Raw genomic sequence first — 18,766 nt, 5'->3', positions numbered from 1 at the left:
GGCGCCACAACCCGCACAGAGAACAGTGCAGTCACCTGCGCGCCTTGCCCGCCGACAGCGGCCCTCGAAGGGGTGCTTGGTGGCGGTTACTTTTGAACTACTTTGGCTCGGGCTGCGCAAAGCGGGCTCTCTCTTTACCGGGGCCCTGGATTTTGCCGGGACAGACTGGAAGGGACCGAGAGGGGCGAGGGGCGGGCTGAGGCTACCGTGACCCTCCTACCCCCCCCCGAGCCCCGCCCCGGGCCGCCTCAGCCCCGCCCCCGGATCGCTGCCCGGTCCGCGCCCCGTCGGCGCCTCGGCGCGCGCTCTCACTCCCAGCCCAGAGCTGCGGCCGCGCAGGTCCCACCCGCGCCCAGGGGCCGGAGATGCAGCCGGGCGCCGCACTGAGCCTGCGCCTGTGGCTCTGCCTCGGACTCCTCCACGGTGAGCTCCCTGGCCTCAACCCAAACCCCGGCCTCTTTGGGGCCGCCGCGCTCCAGGGGCCAGTGGTGAGACCGCACCGACGGGGCGGGAGGAGGGACGGACAGCTTGGGAGCCTGGGTGCGCGGACGCTCGCTGGAGCCCGGAGAGCCAGGAGGAATCCTGGGGCAGGGAGCCGGGACCGCGGGGAGCAGGAAAGAACGGGCCGGGACTGCAGCCGGGTCACCGACAGGGTGGCGGGGCTGTTACCAAATCCCAGTCTTAGATCTACCGTCCCGGGTGAACTGCATCCTTAGCCTGGCTCCTTCGGGTCCTTACTCGCTCCCTAGGGAGTCCCGGGCGCACCGCCCCTTGGTTCCGATCTTCTAGCGTGAATCATTTCCCCATCGATCCCCGCCCGACCCCGCACTTGGGTGCGCACTTCCCGACGCCTTGCGTCTGCGCTGGAGGTCGGTCCCCCGAGGTCCCCCAGAGGGCGCTCCCGACGGGCGTCTACCTTCTCCCGGGCTGAGATTGATGACTCGGGACACCCTACCCCCGCACCCAACTCCCAGCACCCAGCGCCATCCCAGGTGATCCGAGGTGCAAGTTGAAACCTAAGGCGAACTCTTGAGTCCGCAACTCCGGACCGATCCAAGTCGCCGTGAAAGGCCTGGGCTTCTGGGATTTGAGGGCATCTCCGGGTCAGAAAGGAAAGGAGATTTGAACCGTGAAGCAGACGCTGCAAAGTGGGAGACTTGGGCAGGTTCAAGTTTGCGCTGAGAGCTTGGCTCTGCGGTGCTGAAGAGTGGCAGAGTGGTTGTGAGGAGGGGCCAGGAAGGAAGCCCTGAGGATAAGGCATGAGATGAGGGGGCATCCGCCCAGGATCCTCTGTCCCTGGAAATCCAGGGTGGCTGGATCATCACAGAGCTCCTGATGCTTGATGGAGGAGTGCTGAGAGGCCTTGGAGAGAGAAACCTGTATGTTTGTATACTATAGAAATTGACTTTGCATGTTTCATCGTTACCCCCACAGAGTGTGAGATCTCTTACATGTGGGGGAAACGTGTAACCTCCCAAAGTTCTCAGGCATGGGGCAGGATCGGACCTAACCAATGCCAGTTTTGCTCTCGGAGCCTTGCTCTCAGCTCCCACTCTGTCCCGTCGGAGAGGCAAGCTGAAGGAGATGTGAGTGAGCCTGTGTATAGACAAGGCAGGACGGCTGCCCCTTTGGCTGTTTCTTGCTCCCATGCACCCAACCCTGAACCAGGCTTTTCACCTTTGTTCAGGATGTGTTTGTGAAGTGACTGAGTGTGTGGGAGGGGTAAATGGGGCTCTGGCTGGGCAACACGGGTGAGGAATGAGACCTCCCTGTGCCCGGGAGACCTCCCACATTTAGCCAAGTACGGTATCCAAGGCTCTAGGAGGTTAGGTTGGCAGGAATGTAAAGCTGTGCAAGTTCTTCCCTCCCCACTGCTGGAATCCTGGGGTAAGAGGCCTGAAAGGAGAGGGGTGTCTTGACAGATAGGTACTTTGTAAGGATGTGAGGACCAGTTGAGGCCAGTAGGAATTGGGAAGGCGGGGGTGAAGTAAGCACCCATGACTGACCACGTGGGCTGTGAAGGGAAGGAGATGGCTCAATAGGATGTCCTAGAATGGATGGGAGTGTAGGGAGGGGGCTGCCAGTGGAAACAGAGATCAAGCTTCCCTCAGCCCTGTGCCTAGTTCCACCCTGTGCTGGGTCGGAGAGGACCCAGGAGCTCCCAGCCTGGTAGAGAATGCTACTGCAGGAGCATGAACCCCCAAGTGCAGAGAGCAGGATATACAGCTCAGTGGAAGAGAATAGAAAGAAAATCCCCTAAGGACAGGCAAGCCAGAGTGGGAGACCGGTGTGAAGCCTGAGAGCCCTAAAATGAAGTCCGCGAAGGCAGGAGACTTGTGCTTTGGTCTTAGCTGTGCCTTGAAGTCCTCCAGCTGTAGCCTGAGCTCCCCTTCCCCCACTCAGTGTTTCTTCATGCTTTGTGGGCAGACAGGTAGACACAGAGGGGCTTCTTGGACTTGGGCTGGACTTGGATGCCTATTGTCCTGATCCAGTCCCTTAAGTCGGATCCCAGCAGCGTCCCTGTAGAAAGAACAAGTGGCAGCTTCAAGAAACATCATCTCAGGACTAAGCCTAGAAGGAAGCTAGCTAGGAACCAGGAGACTTCTGGGCATCTGCTCTGGCTTCACCTAGGGATGCTCTTTGTTTCCATGGTCTGTATCAAACATGGCCACCTATCTCCGATATCCATGCTCTTAGGTGTGGCCCAGGTCCAGGACAGTGAGGTCTGCAAGTGTCCGTGGCCTTCTGGGCCCAGCTCAGAGCTCTGGAGGCTGAAATACAAGCGTCTCTCAGAGCCAGTGTAGCGAAAAGGACCCTGATCCCTCGTGAGAGCCAGGTCTGGGATGGCACTGTGGGCAGTCTGACAAACTCCCCAGAGTCTCAGGGAAGAAGACTGTAGCTCTGCACAACCACAGCCATACATCACCTGCTCAGCATGGCAGGAAGGACAGGGGCATGACCCCATCCTGCAGGGGTTTTCCAAGTGCCAGACTGGTAGGAACTCTTATGTGGCACTGGGTATCCATCACATGGGGCTGAAAGTGCTCAGAGAGACCCAGCTGTTGCCTGTGGGCTGCACAATAAGGCAAGGTCACTGCCATCTAAGGCAGTGGTTCTCAACCTTCCTAATGCTGTGGCCTTTTAATACAGTTCCTCATGTTGCGGTGGCCCCCAACCATAAAATTATTTTTGTTGCTACTTCATAATGGTAATGTTGTTACTGTTTTGAATCGTAATGTAAATATCTGACATGCAGATGGTCTTCGGCAACCCTGTGAAAGACTCATTGGACCCTCTAAGGGTTCATGACCCACATGTTGAGCACGACTTATCTAGGGGCTTCTAGGAAGGATCTGCAGAGTACCCAGAAAGGGAATTCTGAGCAGAGTGAGGAGCCTCTCAAATGAGGCCCAGAGATAGGAATGCCCAGTTGAAGACAAGCGAACGGAAGCTGAGGCTAGCCAGAGCTTGGATGGCTAGAAGAGATGGCAGGAGCCAGCAGCCACAGGTGACCGTCCAGGTGAGCCAGGGACCTACAAGTAAATGGGACATTAGTAAGTGGGAAGAGGGGAGGTGATGCTCCAGGACGCTGGCTTGAGCAAACAAGGGATAGTAAGGTCATCCGTCTGAGGAGGAAAAGGCCTGGAGAAACATGATCTCCAGATGGAGGCATCCAGATGACTTTCTGGAAGATGCCAGTTCACGCAGCCAGGTCAGATAAGGAAGGAAAGTTGGGAGAACCTGAGTGCAAAGCCGGGGAGGAAAGAAAGAAAGTCTCTGTGTCTAGCAGTTCGGTGTTTTCCTCTACCGGTCAGGTGTTTCTCCGCCACGCCTGACTTGCACCCCCACAGCTTCTGGGAAGCTTCTGCGGAGATGTGTCCAAAGACCGTCTTGCACTACATCGGGACATCTCTGATAGAGAAGCAGTCGGCATGTCTCAGCCAGAGCCGGGGATTGCTGAGTTTTGGTCCTTTTCAGACACTGGCTTCCTCTGGGATCTCAGTTTTCCGGTCACACTGCGGGGACACGTCTGGGAGCAGGAAGGTGCAGGCACTATGCTGGAGGCAGCTCAGAGGCTCAGGGCTCCTGCCCTGCCCTGCAGGGCGGTGCCAGTAGCAGTCACACCCTCTGCCCTTGCTCCTCAGCTCAGCTGCCACCCTGTCCCTGATGGCCAGGCCTAGGCAGGCGCAGGTCCTGGTGGCAAGTGGGGGAGCCCCCTGCCACGTGGCCGGCAAGGTCAGCAGGGGTTCATGGGAAAGGACTTGTCGGCCACAAGAGAGGACATCCTGCCTGCATTTCCCTCTTCCTGAGGCAGGAGCTGGTGGCCCCGATTTAGCAGCGCTGAGGGGCCACCTCTGAGCCAGCTGGATTGTGTGATAAAGTGGCTCGTCTTGCCAGCCACTAAGCAGACACCCAGGGTGTCCAGGGCAACTGACTAGCACAGCTGGCAATACCATAGCCACCCAGTGCCCAGAGCTCAGCAGGTGCTAGAGTCCCCTCCATCTTCTTCTGCACCCTAGAGAATATAGAGACAGCCTGTACTCTCAACCTCATCCCTGACTCTTGAGTTCCAGCACCTTCCAGATGTTTGCCATGGTGCTTCCTCAAGGGCCAACTCTGAAACACAGATCTGAATCTCCCAGATGCCCCCAAACATAAGCACCAGCTCCTGCTAGTGGAGCAGATCTTTCCTTCTGGATTCCAAGGGCACCTTGACCTAAGAGTCATCCAGCCTTCACCTACCTAGTCCCACAGGTCCCAACTTGCGCCCACTTAGTCTCACAGGCACCCAGCTTGCATCCACCTAACCCCTCAGGCACCCAGACTATACCCATTGCATCCCTAACTCAATAATGACCCTTTCCTACTCCACTCAGGCTCCTGGAGGGCTGCTGGAAGCTCCAGAAAGAAATTAGATCCACTGCAGGGGTCCACCAGGGTGAATGAGTTCACTCCCATTCTCTGTGTGCCCAGGAGTACAGATTCCAGGCCTCCAGCTCGGGCTTAGAAAGAGGCTGGAGTACCAGCTTCAAAACTTTCGTAGCTTCTCCCAAGTGGTGGTTCATCTGTATTTTAAGCCACATGCCAAGTATACATGAGTGTGCCCAAACACACACATACATTCTCTCTCTCTCTCTCTCTCTCTCTCTCTCTCTCTCTCTCTCTCACACACACACACACACACACACACACACACACACACACACACAGGGTCTAGAAGGAAGCTATACATATCACCTCAGTATAAAATGATTCATCAAATCACTTCACATAAGAGTGTATGAAGAATTTACCTTTGTGATGTAGGCATCATTGCTCCCATTTTGGAAATCTGGAAATTAAAGCCAGGAGGGTGAAATGGCTCACTAAATGCCACTAGCTGCCAGGGATGAATTGGCTACAAGAAAGTGACAGGTGTCTGATTCCAGACGACATTAAGACCCAAGACAGGGCATGTAGGACAGTATTGGAGAGAGGGCAGGTGGACTCTTAAGTTGATGTCCCCACCCTGCCCCCAAACAGTGCTGGGCATTATATTTCCTGTAGGTCTAACTCTGTCCTGAGGTGCACACCTCAGCACATGGCACCTCCACATTACCAGGTTCCACCTCCCTCCCCTCGGCATGTGCACATATAATATATTGTGTCCCCCAAAGCCAGCCACGGGTTAATCATTCAAAAAGTACAGTTTATCTCACAGGAACATGGAGAGGCTGCCACAATAAAGAGAAGTGGAAGCCCCAGTCTTGAACTAGGGAATTGTCAGGTGTGAGAAACCAACTTTTCCACAAAGCCTCAAACAAGTGTGGGGGTCTTCTGAAGGGAGCCTGGCGGGATCGGGGGACATTGGGCTAATACACAGGAGTAGAGGAAGAGATTGTCACACAAAGATGATACAGGGAAGACAGCATCTCCAGGGCTGGGGAGGGGCAGTGTGGATGACCAGGAAGTCAAGAGCATCCATACTACACCCAAGCAGGAGGCAGGCACAAGACAGTTTCATCAGGAAAGAGAGTTCTGTTCTAGAAAGATCCTCTGGCCACTGGGCAGATGAGAAGATGCTGGTCCAGGGCTGATGCCCTGTGCTAGTCCAGACAACTTAGCGGACGGGAGGATGGATGGAGGAGGTCAGCCCCACGAGGCATCTGAACTCTGAGTGCAAAATTCAGTGCCGGCATGATAAGGAGAGGAAGGATCGGGACCTGGTGTTCCTGTCACGTTATCTTTGATGTCCGCTTCCTGGGCTAGCAAGCTCCTACTCAGTCTACAGAGCCTGTTTCAGCTCTGAGAGCAGGCGTGGTGTGGAGACTCGTTAGCTGTGGGAGATGGGTGGTTACCGACAGCTTGTGGAATGACCGCCATCAGACCAGTCGCCAGCCTAAGCAGAGGATGCGCAGTGATAGCGGGAGGAAGCTGGTGTTCTTTCGTAAACTGCAGAAGTGCAGGTAACACTGACATCCGTGAAAGTTGGCATCATCCTGTCCCCAAAGGTGATCTGTTACTAGCAGTCAAATTTCAGGCAAGGGCCTCAGTTTCCCCTCTGTGCCATGGTATTGACCGTACCTAACTGGCCCGGGGAGCGTGTAACTGGGAATAGGGAGTGTGAGCAATGTGTTGTCACGCTGGTGCACAAAAAGTGCTAAATACGCATTTGCTTTTATTGTTGTAACAGGATGCATTGGTATAAGCAGAATTGGGGGGTCAGCGCGTGTGAACGTTTTTTTTTATTGCTGCTGCGTGAGCCACTGCTTCTCTACATCCTTGCCAACCCCAGGAAGTGCGTGCTTTCGATTCTTATTCATCAGATGAGTGGGCGCTCATGTGTTCCCAGGTTCCTGTGTGTCCTGCTGATGTTAGACGCGGCCTGGGCCTGAAGGCCGAGGGTGCCACCAGGGCAGAAATGCAGGAGAGCTGTTGGGAGGGTCTGGGATCATAAAACAGGGTTGAAGTACCCAAGGTATGCCATTGTCAGCAGGGCTAAAAGTAAGAAAACAAGTCTGTATCCAGTAAGCAGGGAGCCTAGACCTTTTTATATGGCCTCTTCGCCCACATCATTCTCTCTCTCTCTCTCTCTCTCTCTCTCTCTCTCTCTCTCTCTCTTTCTCTTCCATCTACTTGATTTTCAGTTACCATGTGGGTCAGTAACTTCCTATTAGGTCGACAAACTGCAGATGAGCTCTCCAAAACACCCTCCCTAGCCCCCATCAAACAAGGCGGCCCCAAGCCTCCTCCCTGCCTGTTCCGACCCAACACAGAATGATTGGCAGACACAGAAGCCAGAAGCCAAGCGCTCAGCAGGCAGATGGTAGCAATGAGTCAGTCACTATTTATTCTAAACTTGTAGTGGTTTCTGGGTATGTATTGCGGTCTTTGTGGTCTATCGCTCACAGTAATCTTAGGAGGAATTCACATCTCACAGGGGGACAATATGGGAGCTTCGAGGGAGGAACTGAAATCTGGGCCAGGCTGTTGTGGTGACGAACCAGCCAGCTCCAAGCATACCCAGGGCAGCACCCTCTAGCCCTGGAAAATCCGGCCCTATAGGTGGGAAACGGGAGCCTGATGGCCACTTGATCCTTAAGCCCAGAGGGCAAAGGGTGTCAGCCAGCTCAGGAGGACTCCACTATAGAACACTCCTGCCATCTCCCTGCCAGGTGTCTGCCATGCCAGGGGGAGCACAGGGGCAGCCCTGAGAATAATGCCCTTGAACCTGAGCTCCTCCCAGCCAGCTATGCCCCATTACATCCCACCACAGCTGGTCTGTAGGCAACAGCCTGGCCGTCTCTGTCCTCCTGGGCGTAGCCGTGTAAGAGAGTGCATGTCACTCTTGACACGACAAGCCTGTTTTCCGAGTCAGCTCAGGGGCAGAGACCCCAGTATCGTTCCATGACCTGACGTCATACTGGACTTAAGGACCTAGATACGAGCTGCTAACATTCCGCCTCTTGGCACCCTCACCTGACGCAAACCCTCCTGGAGATTCAAGTCAGGACTGGACTGCAGGCGTTACTCTAAGGCTCACTACCAGACAGGGAGGCTGCACAGGCCTCGGAGCTGCAGTAATTCCCCAGGTGTAGACAAGGAGGTCAGAAGACATTGCCTGAAGCCAGGCCAACTCAATGTGCTCAGCCAGAATGTGGAGACATGTAGCCTTTCAGGAAATAAGGCCAGCCTGAGGACATCCATAGCTCCAGATGGTCTATGAGAACCAGGGACGGGGCCCTGAAGCAACATTGTCCCTCTGTGCTTAGAAGTAGGCTAGAGGCCAAGGAGGCCGCTGGACACTGAGGAGTCAGGCCAGTGCTCAGAGTGACAAGAGAGAAAGGACAGAGAGGTGTTAGGATGAGGGCGAGGAGGAGTGTCAAAGGTGTGCCCGTTGGTACCTCACTCCATCATGCCAACTTTCCTTGGCTGCATCCCAGGACCTGTGCAGCAGCTCCCCCAAAAACCTCTCCAACCTGCCCTGCAAAGAAAACCAACACTTCACCTTCTGGAGTCCCAGCATATCTCCTGGGCACATTCATCAAGTCGATGTCTGTCCCCTCCCTTGGCTTCAGACTTCTTTGTCTCATCACCCTTTCTACATCCATCCTTAGCATCCTTCGTATTTCCTCAGCATCCTCTCTCTGGACCCACCTGGGCAGGACTCGGGGACACAGCCAGCCCAGGGACAGCCACAGTAAAGGAAGAATCCTCACTAGGTCTCAGCGGTTCTTGTGTTTGGTCGAGCTCCGCCTGTCCCTCTGGGAAGATGCTTTTGCACACGTGTCTTGGCTGGGGATGGAGGTAGATGCTGTGATCGCAGCGTCTGGGAGGCTGAGGCAAGAGGAGGGAGAGTTTAAGACGAGTCTTGGCTACATGAAACCCTGTCAGAAAAGGAAAGGGTGGGGGGAATGGTTGGTGGTTTAAAGGGATTGGCTGGCCATAAACTGGGCCGTGAAACTAAAGAAGTAGATGAACAGGAAGCAGGAAAAAAAAAAGAATAAGGGGAAAGCTGGCTGCTCAGGACTACATGGTTTCCTGCATGAGCTTTCCTATGAGGGGGTCTCTAAGGCTTTCAGTGAGGGATTCGGAGGAAGAGAAAGCTCTGGTTTCTGCCCAGAGGATCTTTGCCCTTAGGCTCCGAAGCAGGGGTGGACCTGTGCTTAGCTAGATCTGGACTACCCTAAAACTGCTACCTGCTGCCTCAGATTCCTCGGCACTGACTGGATTCAGGATCCTCCCCTCCCTCTAAGGCTGCTGTGAGTACTAACTGAGATGGCGATAGCCAGGCCAGCTGCCCGTTTGCCTGGCCGGCGCCCAGCACTTATCTGCCAGAAGATTTCCGTAGCACCTGTTTAACCCTCAGCTAGATGCCAGCTTTGCCTCGGGAGTGGCTGCACCCCGGTCTCTTGCGCCTGACGCCAGGGTCTCTGTGACCCCAGGCTGGATGGTGCCCCCAGGACTGCTGACAGCACAGGGAAGTGGAGGTGTGCACTCTGGCCTTCCTGACCCCTGCTTGGCGTCTGCCTCTACTGCCCTGCTGCAGCCTTGAGGGCCAGGGACCTGCTGGCCCTGGGAGGAAGAAGTCAGTTCCCGAGTCAGGAACAGGAAGGCAGGGGGAGCGCAGCAGAGACCAGGATGACAGTACTTCCTGCTGCGGGAAAGGAAGGACAGCAGAGACAGTCAACAGCCAAGCAGGAAGGATGCACCCTTTTCAGGGTTGCATGTGGGGGTTGGGCAGTCACAGAGCCTCTGGACACAGCAGCCTTCAGACCCAAATGGGCCCAGCCTACTGAGCAATCTGAGTTCTCCTGCCCGTTCAAAACTGGAAGCACCGAGGTCCTACATAGTTCCAGTCCAAAGAAATAACGCTGAGCTCTGTTTAGCCCATCTTCCATACAGCCACCCACCCACCCATCCATACCTCAATCAACAGACCCATCCATTCACTCTGCCAACTATGCCTTTCAATCCATCTGCCGAGCCATCTATCCATCCATCTGACCATCCTTCCATCCATCGGTCCACACACTCATCTATTACCACAACAAACTGTGTCCTTCCATCACTGTATCATCCATCCAATCATCCATCCATCCTCACTTTTGCCTGTCTGTTTGTCTGTTCATCCATCTGTCCCACTATTCACCCATTCTTCCATCCACCCATCCACTTAGGCAATCAGCGAGTCTTTATCTTGCCTGGTGCCAAACTAGGCATGGGAAGGAATAGAGAATTATCTTGTTCCTTACCCATTGAAGCTTATTTCAAACGGAGGGCAATGCAAAGCGGGGGAGGGAGGGTAAACAAATGATTGCATAAGCAAGCACAAGGCTGAAGAGCTTGAAGCAGGAACTTGGGTTTTGTAAAAGTGAGGAGATCACATCTAAGCTGTGGCCCGGGGACAAGAAGAGCATGAAGAGAAAGCTCGTGGCCCGAAGGAAGAATGAGCATGGCATGCTGCTGCGCAGTGTGGTGGTGAGGGGATGTGGACGTGAGGCAGGAATGGGCCATGAGCATGTGCAGAAGTGAGCGGGCGCTAGGCCTGTCAGGAATTCGGATTTCCCCAGAAAGACAGAGTGAAGTCACATAAAAGATTCAAAGATATGTAGGATATGCTTCATTAATCATAAATGAATCATAAATCATACACACACATCAGACTTATAATATGTAATTATATATTATAAAGTATATTTTATATTGCATTTAGTATATGTAACTTTTTATGTGTTTGGGTGTTTTGCACCACTAGACTCTGGTGCCCACAGAGTCCAGAAGGTATTAGATCCCCTGGAATTAGAGTTGCAGATGGTTGTGAGCTAACATGTGGGTGCTAAGAATCAAATCCAATCCTCTGGAAGAATAGTCAGTGCTCTTAATCACTGAGCCATCTCTTCAACCCCCACTGTGTGTTAATAATAATAACATGTTAATAACATTTGTTATTACCAACAAATGCATGGAGAAAATCATGAGAAAGACAAGAGGCCATTTTGGGGGCAAGTGTAGCTGGTAGACCCCCAGCAGGTGAGCACAAGACCGGATATGTAATGCATGGGACCTACCAGGCATTGTGGTGTGTGAAGTAGGGGAAAGAAGGCAGCCATCCACGATGATTCCCATTGGGAAACACAAAGACTCCAGAAGAAGGAGCCTTTGGTAGGGGTAACAGAGTCTGAGTCTGGCCTCTAGATGAGGAAAATGAAAGTTGGAGTGTCTGTGGGGCCAAATCCAATGTGCATTAGGATGCCTTTAGTTGAGTTGAGAGAAGTGGTCTGAGCTGAATATAAATATTTTTTTATTTATCTGGACCTTGAGAAGAGAGAGCATAAGGAAAGGAGAGTAAAAGAAGGCAATGGTGGGCAAAGGAGACTAAAGAAGAAGAGGAGAGAGCGAGGTCAGGGAACCGGCGAGTGTCCTGAGTTTACCTCCGAATCTGAGGCATGGGAATCGCTAATTAGTGGGACTTCACCCAGAAGTGTACAAGCAGGTGTGAAGGAGAACTTTGGCCACAAAGAAGAATATGAAAAAAAACAGTAGTCAGAAGCAGTGGAGAATTGCTTCGCTGTGTTTCTGGTATGAAGATTGGAGGTGTTTCTGTAGAGAAAGACTAGCAATCCGAAGAGAATGGAATTATCTGTGAGACTCGGATGTAGGGAGTTGGGGCACACAAGTGTGGTTTGATAGCCAAAATTCCAGAAGTCCTTCCTTGAGGCGGGTTCCGATGAAGGACAGCAAAGCATTCCATCTGATATCGTCTTGTTTGTGACTGCTGACAGTTGGGAAAGAAAGAACATTCTGGACATATTAACCTGCTCAGTCTGCAAGAAGTAAAATCAGTGGGACATGGTCAGTGTGATGGGCTTCACTCAGCGGGGTTGAGTTTCTCTGGAATGTGGCATCCTGGCTTGGAAGGGAGGGTTATAGGCAAAAGAACCATCAGAGTGGTTAGACAGAGCCAGGAGAGGAGATGGGGTGATGGATGTTTTTGATGAAGACGAAAAATTTATCAGTGGTGGATAAGGGCACCTGAGCAAGAAAGGAGGAGGAAGGGAAACAAAGGAAATCTAGGGTAACAGGCATTCGGGGATGGCGCGGTTTCTGGTGGTGACCACATTCAGGGTGTGCCCCTGGAAGCCAGGGACTGACAGGAGAGGAGGAGAGGATCTCAAAGTTGAGGGAGGGAGCGGGTGAGTCATCCTGTGGATGTTGAAGTCATGGAGAATGGCATGAGCTGGGGTGGGGAGGAGGATGGTGAGCCAGGAGCGACAGTCAGCAGAGAATGAAAGGAAGTGAGCAGGAGAGAAGCTGATGACAGCTTTAGTGGGGGAGAATATGGTGCCATCAAAAGCATGAGCCTCCAGGCTTGCTTCAGAGAGGGGAAATGGCCAGAAGGCATTCTCCATCTGGAATATGGGATTGGGGGGGAGAACCCAGCAGAGGAAATGGTGTCCTCAGTCAGGTTTCACATAAGCAGGAGGAAACAGGATGGATAGTCTTAATTAGGATTAATTCCTACTCTGGAGGGACGCAGTATAGATGGGGAGGAGGCTCATTCAGGCTCTATTCTTCCCGTCCATCTCCCTACCCACCCTCTCCCATTCATCCATCCACCAATCTGTGTACTTCATCCATCTACTTGCCCAGTCTCCCATGCATCCCATTTGTTCACCTAATGGTCCATCATTCGTCTTAATCTCTTTCCTTCTATTTTACCCACCAACCACTCTCACATCCTTCTTCCGAATCTTTGGTGTGCATCTCCCGTTTGGCGTTCAGGAAGATGAGAGCCACAATTCAGGCTAATTACTATTCTAACAGCAGGATCCCCCAGGAGGACGAGGCGGAAGCCTGAATGATGATGACTGCTCCCTCGGGAAGGGGCATATTGAACTAGACTAGAGAGGGATATCCCCAGAAGGGAAGGAAATGGGAATGTCCTAGACTGCAGGATAGACTAGCTGCAATGCCCTGGGCCTGTTAGGAGCTGAGGCCAGAGGGACAAGGAGCAGCCAGCAGGTCGGCTGCTCCTCTGCTGTGTCTCAGAAGCTAAGAACAAGCAAAAGCCACCAAAGAAAGCTGGGCTTCCAGTTGCCACAGTCCTGCAGCTGGCAATTGCCAGGTGTGTGCACGGGTGTACACTCCCAAGTTCCCTGGGGATCGGGGGGAAAGTCCTCTATCCTAAGTAGGGTTGAGGTAGATGGGCACTGACCATAGCAGCTCTCCTCATATGCCACATGTCACCTTCACCCTGACCTCCTTCAGGGCCATCAGGAGGGGATAGGCCTCTCACTCCCACAGGTCAAGACGCATGCCAATCACACCACCTGCTTCTGTAGCTCAGACTATAGACCACTGTCCACTCAGTCACCTACGTGTTTGCCCAGCTGTTTACCTAGTATGGCTTTATTCATTTTCCACTGTTTAGCAGGCAAAAAAAAAAAAAACCTACTTTAAAGCCTAGGTCTGCAAAGAGCCTTTTGGGATTCCTTCAAGTCCTGAAATTGAGCTCTCTTCCCAACATGGTAGACGTCTTCTGAGACTCAGACCCGCCTACCATGTGTAGGTCAGGTACCCCTTTGTTCCAAGAGCAGTCTGCAGAGTCCAGACCCTTCTCGCCTCAGAACCCCAGAGAAAGCTGTGTCCCAAGGCCAGGGCTCCTGGTCTGTGTATCAAGAACTGAACACAAAGTGTGGGGGGGGGGGGTCCTTGGCAGCAGTCACAGCAGCCGGCATGCTGTCAAGCAGCTACCTTCATAGGGCAGAACGTCGGTCCAGCTGAGGCCTCAGTTTCCCTGACTGTACCATAGGACTAGATACTTGATGAGGTCCCAGGCAAGTCCGACTGTGAGGTGACATGAATAGAAGAGGGAAAACGGTTCCAAACTGTAACCAGAAGAGAGAGAGAGACCACCGTGCATTAACTGGTAGCTGGGCTGTCTGCATGATGCTGATCCATCATCGTGTGTGGAGCATGTTTTCCTGGCACCATCCCCCCCGTCAGGTGACTTGTGGTCAGCGTGTGTAAAACCATCTGCAGTGGGATACTCCAGGTTCTCTCCCCGCTCCCCACTAGCTATAAGGGAGAAATCTGGGACCACAGAACCAGCTGAGGGACAAAATGGTCTGAGTTGCTGCTCCAAACCCCAAGGGCCTGTAGGACTAAAAGGGAGCTTGGGGCAGGAAAGGGGTCTGTGACCACCAGCCCAGGAGGACAGGGAATTGGGGGGGTGGGGTACAGGACGCAGCCCTGGGCCTCCAGCCGCACAGTCCTCCCTTCCTGTTGTCTCAGGACGGTCCTGGCAGGATGCATCTGCCAAAGTTCCAGGGCCAGACCTCCTCCAGGCCGTGCTCCCCACTGCCCCCATCAGGAATCCGCCCCGTCGTGTAGATGCAATTGACGGCCCAACCGTGCACACTTGTGAACACAGCTACAGCCACACGCATCTCTCAGAGATACGCACGTCTGCTCGCCCAGGCCCACAGATACAAATAGATGTGTGTACACAGAAGACCCCCACTTGTACACACGTGCAGACACACATACGTGCATGTGTGTATGTACACCCTACTAGGAGATGGGTGATGGCGCAGAACTATGTGTGTGAGCTACAGAGGTGGGATCCTAGAGAGCAGAGAGGCCTCACCTAATCAGCCTAACCGTGGAAGGCAGAAGGTGGGTTCTGCCAAAGAAGGTTCACTTGTGCATCTGAAGAGGAACACCGTGGGAAGGCCTGAGGGTGTAGATGAGACCTGGGCAGGCAAAACCCAGAAGAGGCTCAGACAGGCAGAGCAGAGAGAAGCTGGTGGAGCTCAGATACTGAAGAAAGGAACTGTCTGGAACCTGGGAGAGGGCAAGGTCATGGGCGGAGCATGGATCTAGGATACATGAACCCCTCATAAGCAGTAGGATATGGATGGGGGGTCTCGGGCAAAACTGGGGAGTCTCCACACTCCAAATCTCTTCCCCAGTCTCCTGCTATCCCCATCCCATAGGAGGAGACTTGGAGGCCCCTCCTCTTCCTGCTTCCTGCTAGCAGCTCAGTTCATTTAAAGTCAAAAGTCAGGGCAGCCGTCAAAGTTAGCTGGAATTGGACTCCATTTGTGAACAAAGACAGGGCTGTGGTGGGGACAGTGGCCTTGACCAGAGCAAGGGACAGTTTGTGGTAGAGATTGGCAGTGGTTGTGGGACCTTTGGGTTGACGCTGTAGCAAGGCTACACATGGGGAGACAAGGCTATGCTCACTGAAAGCCACTAGGCTAGCCCTGCCTTGGGGAAACATCCCAGAGGGCCCAACTGTGCCCGGACAGTGCAGGAACTGCATGACGTAACACCGCTGTAACCTTGTCTTTCACCTCAGGCCTGGCAAATGGCTACTCCATGACCCCTCCAACCCTGAACATCACAGAGGACTCATATGTCATTGACACTGGGGACAGCCTATCCATATCCTGCAGGTACTGGCTCCTCCCTACCTGGCAGTCCATGAAGGCTGCCTTAGATTGAGACAAGAGGCAGCTGACTAAAGAACCAGAAGACCCCTACTCCCCGGAACAGGGGCTGAGTGGGAGTCCTAGGATGTGGCCTCCGAGAGGCACCCTGCTCTCACCCAGCCTCCCCTAAAACCTCTTCCAGATCACCTACATCCATTCCCAGCTACCTCTCACTAGCCCCAGGCCTACCCCTCAGATCCCAGAGCCTCCTCAGAGTACCAGCTATTGAAGAAGGCCTGTGTTCCCAGCCTGTCCATTCACAGCTCCAAGAACTAGGCAGAGAGTCAAGGGCTCAGGGAGTGGATCTGTGGAATATACCCCAAGCTTGGGCTGCCCTTCTCTGGGAAGAGATAATGATGGGCAAAGCTCTTGACCCTTGAGGGAGGCTCCTTGGAGCCTGTGGCTCTAGGCTAAAACTGGGAAGGAGAGATCCTTATTTCTACTATCCTCTGCTAGGGGGCAGCACCCGCTTGAGTGGACCTGGCCAGGGGCCCAGGAGGTACTGACCACAGGTGGGAAGGACGGTGAGGAGACCCAGGTTGTGCAAGACTGTGAAGGCACAGAAGCTAGGCCCTACTGCAAGGTGCTGCTGCTGGCCCAGACTCACGCCAACAACACGGGCAGCTACCACTGCTACTACAAGTACATCAAGGCCAGAATTGAGGGCACCACAGCTGCCAGCACCTATGTGTTCGTAAGAGGTGAGGCCTGTCTGGGGCCGGGTCCCAGAGGGAGTAGCTGGTGCCTAGGCACCACCTCCAGCCTGCTGACACCAGGCTGGCAGAAGTGGCTATGGGGTCCTTACTGTGCTCCACCGACGCAGGAGGCTAGAACCTCACCACCCTGACCCATGGGGCTCCCTTATACTTCCCACACCCTCAGCCCTAGCCAGAGACATCCTGGACGGCTACCTTACCCAACTTCTATGCCATCTCTACAGACTTTGAACAGCCTTTCATCAACAAACCTGACACGCTCCTGGTCACCAGGAAGGACTCGATGTGGGTGCCCTGCTTGGTGTCCATTCCCGGCCTCAACATCACGCTGCGTTCGGTACTCTTTCTTCCCTTCCCCGGCCTCACCCCCGTGATCCCGTCCTCCAGTGCCCTCCCTGGGAAAGGCAGCTGACAGTCACTGTGTCCCTCCAGCAAAGCTCAGTGCTGCACCCCGACGGGCAAACGGTGCTGTGGGATGACCGCCGGGGCATGCAGGTCCCCACACAACTGCTGCGCGACGCCCTGTACCTGCAGTGCGAGACCACCTGGGGTGGCCAGGACTTCCTTTCCAACCCCTTCATCGTGCATATCACAGGTAGGGGCTGCCACTTCCTTCTCACCCCAGTCACCACCCTCCTGCACCCCAAGAAGAGCAGGGCAGGCATACGGTCACCCTGTGCCCCTAGTTCCGAGTCGCCGGGCTGGGAGCATTACGCACGGTCTTATCACCCCACTGCTCTCCACGCTGTGTGTGCTGTCCTATGAGAAGTGTGGGAGGTGACACTGTGTGTGTCACCAGGCAATGAGCTGTATGACATCCAGCTGTTCCCCAAGAAGTCGCTGGAGCTGCTGGTTGGAGAGAAGCTGGTTTTGAACTGTACGGTGTGGGCTGAGTTCAACTCGGGTGTCACCTTCGACTGGGATTATCCAGGGAAGCAGGTAAGGTCAGCAACTCTGCCAGGTACCTTCTTCCCCCTGCCCTGTCCTCAGCACCACTGCTAGGACTCTCCGTGCCCAGGCTACCTGTACCTGGCACATACTGGGCCCCTGTGTGGAGGAGATATAGACTCAGGAACCCAAATGTCATGGGCAAGTTTTCCATCCCAAAGCCACTCAGAGGGCTAGATAGCCAGAGCTACTTGTGTTTGGACAGAGGTGTGTGCCTTTGCCAGGTTGGGTCTGCCCCTGCCTGCCTGCTGATCCTAGGCTTCCCCTGGGTGTGGCAGGCAGAGCGGGGTAAGTGGGTACCTGAGCGACGTTCCCAGCAGACTCACACAGAACTCTCCAGCATCCTGACCATCCACAATGTCAGCCAGCACGACCTGGGTCCCTACGTGTGTGAGGCCAACAATGGCATTCAGCGGTTCCGGGAAAGCACAGAGGTCATTGTGCACGGTATGACCTGGGAGGCTGAGGTCATTGTGCCCGGCATGGGATGGGATGGGTCCAGTATCACTGAGCCTGGAGAACAAGGGTCCTTGTGCAGTGTGGGTCAGAGGTCATGATGCACCTGAGCAGCAGGGGCCCGCCGAAAGGAAGGAAAGGCTGTGAGGGGAAGCCCTGCCCAGCTTCTACCAGCTGGACAGCAAGGCAAGCTCCAGTCTGCAGGGGGAGGCTGGGAAGCCTGGTGGATGGTAGCTCAGCCCCGAGTTTACACTCTTGCCTCCTGTTTGGCAGAGAAGCCCTTCATCAGTGTCGACTGGCTCAAAGGACCTGTCCTGGAAGCCACAGCTGGTGACGAACTGGTGAAACTGCCTGTGAAGCTGGCAGCTTATCCCCCACCGGAGTTCCAATGGTAACAGTCTGGGCCCCCTCCCCTTACTACCATGCCAGACTTAACACAAGGACTGACCAAGGAGTGAGAAGGACAGTGTCCTTCCCCATCAGATCGCTAACCCTGGATCTCAGAAGGGGATCTGTCCCTGCCCATCGGGGCCTGCATACCCTGAAACCCACGTGGAACGCTTAATAAACAGAGCCCCAAAAGGGAGTGCCCATATTCAGTTAGAAAGGAGGTTACTCCCGGAGCTGCTAAACCTCAAAATGTTTAAATGCGAGGTTCTAGTATGCGGGATATAATGGACAGCACAGGGTTTTATTTACCTGCTTTCTGCATCTCCCCCCAACACACACACCCAGAATCTCCAAGACCCTGCAAGCTGGATTTCCACACTGAGCAAACTCAGGGTCTGCCCTGTAGTGGCTTTGTTCTCTGGTCTCCCTTCCTATAAGAGTTCCTCTCTGAGGACCTTCTGACCCACAGATTTGAGATGTCACGAGACTGATAAACTGTTGTGGAGCCTGGCTCTGAGACATGGCAGTGAGAGGCCTGCAAGAGACCTGAGAGTTAGGCTCTCCCTACAGGGTGTGCCCAGGGCACAGAGTGATCCCACAGTGATGGCTACATCCTTCTAGATGCTCCCAGGGGAGTGCAGCATCTTCCTGATTCTCTGGTACACTCTGAGCTGTCCCCTTGATTCAGCCTCCGTCTACATTGTAGATAAAGAAATGGGCCAGAAGAGGGACAAGCATTCCCACCTGAGCCCCAGGTCTCCTGGGAGGAGTTCCTGC

The 18,766-nt window shown here is 54.1% G+C and overlaps 1 protein-coding gene across 4 annotated transcripts in view; it reads left to right on the top strand.

The window, feature by feature from the left end:
• The first annotated feature begins 305 nt into the window (after window positions 1-305).
• Window positions 306-18,766, top strand: part of Flt4 (fms related receptor tyrosine kinase 4) — a 44,959-nt gene continuing 26,498 nt past the window's right edge. For 2 of the 4 annotated variants that reach the window (XM_085694885.2, XM_048451263.3), the window contains exons 1-8: window positions 6,307-6,446; window positions 15,347-15,443; window positions 15,936-16,180; window positions 16,420-16,532; window positions 16,628-16,790; window positions 16,995-17,134; window positions 17,422-17,590; window positions 17,873-17,990. In XM_085694885.2, the coding sequence (XP_085551011.2) occupies window positions 6,353-6,446; window positions 15,347-15,443; window positions 15,936-16,180; window positions 16,420-16,532; window positions 16,628-16,790; window positions 16,995-17,134; window positions 17,422-17,590; window positions 17,873-17,990 (1,139 nt within the window). In that variant the 5' untranslated portion in view covers window positions 6,307-6,352. Of the gene's footprint in view, window positions 424-6,306; window positions 6,447-15,346; window positions 15,444-15,935; window positions 16,181-16,419; window positions 16,533-16,627; window positions 16,791-16,994; window positions 17,135-17,421; window positions 17,591-17,872; window positions 17,991-18,766 lie in introns of those variants that run through there. The other 2 variants (XM_048451256.3, XM_048451246.3) reach the window with 2 other exon arrangements.

Source organism: Myodes glareolus, chromosome 9 (genome assembly GCF_982192425.1).
Source record: "Myodes glareolus chromosome 9, mMyoGla1.1, whole genome shotgun sequence".
Classification (NCBI taxonomy): Eukaryota; Metazoa; Chordata; class Mammalia; order Rodentia; family Cricetidae; genus Myodes; species Myodes glareolus.
The sequence above is the reverse complement of the archived record's forward strand: the minus strand, read 5'-3'. Positions and strand labels throughout refer to the sequence as shown.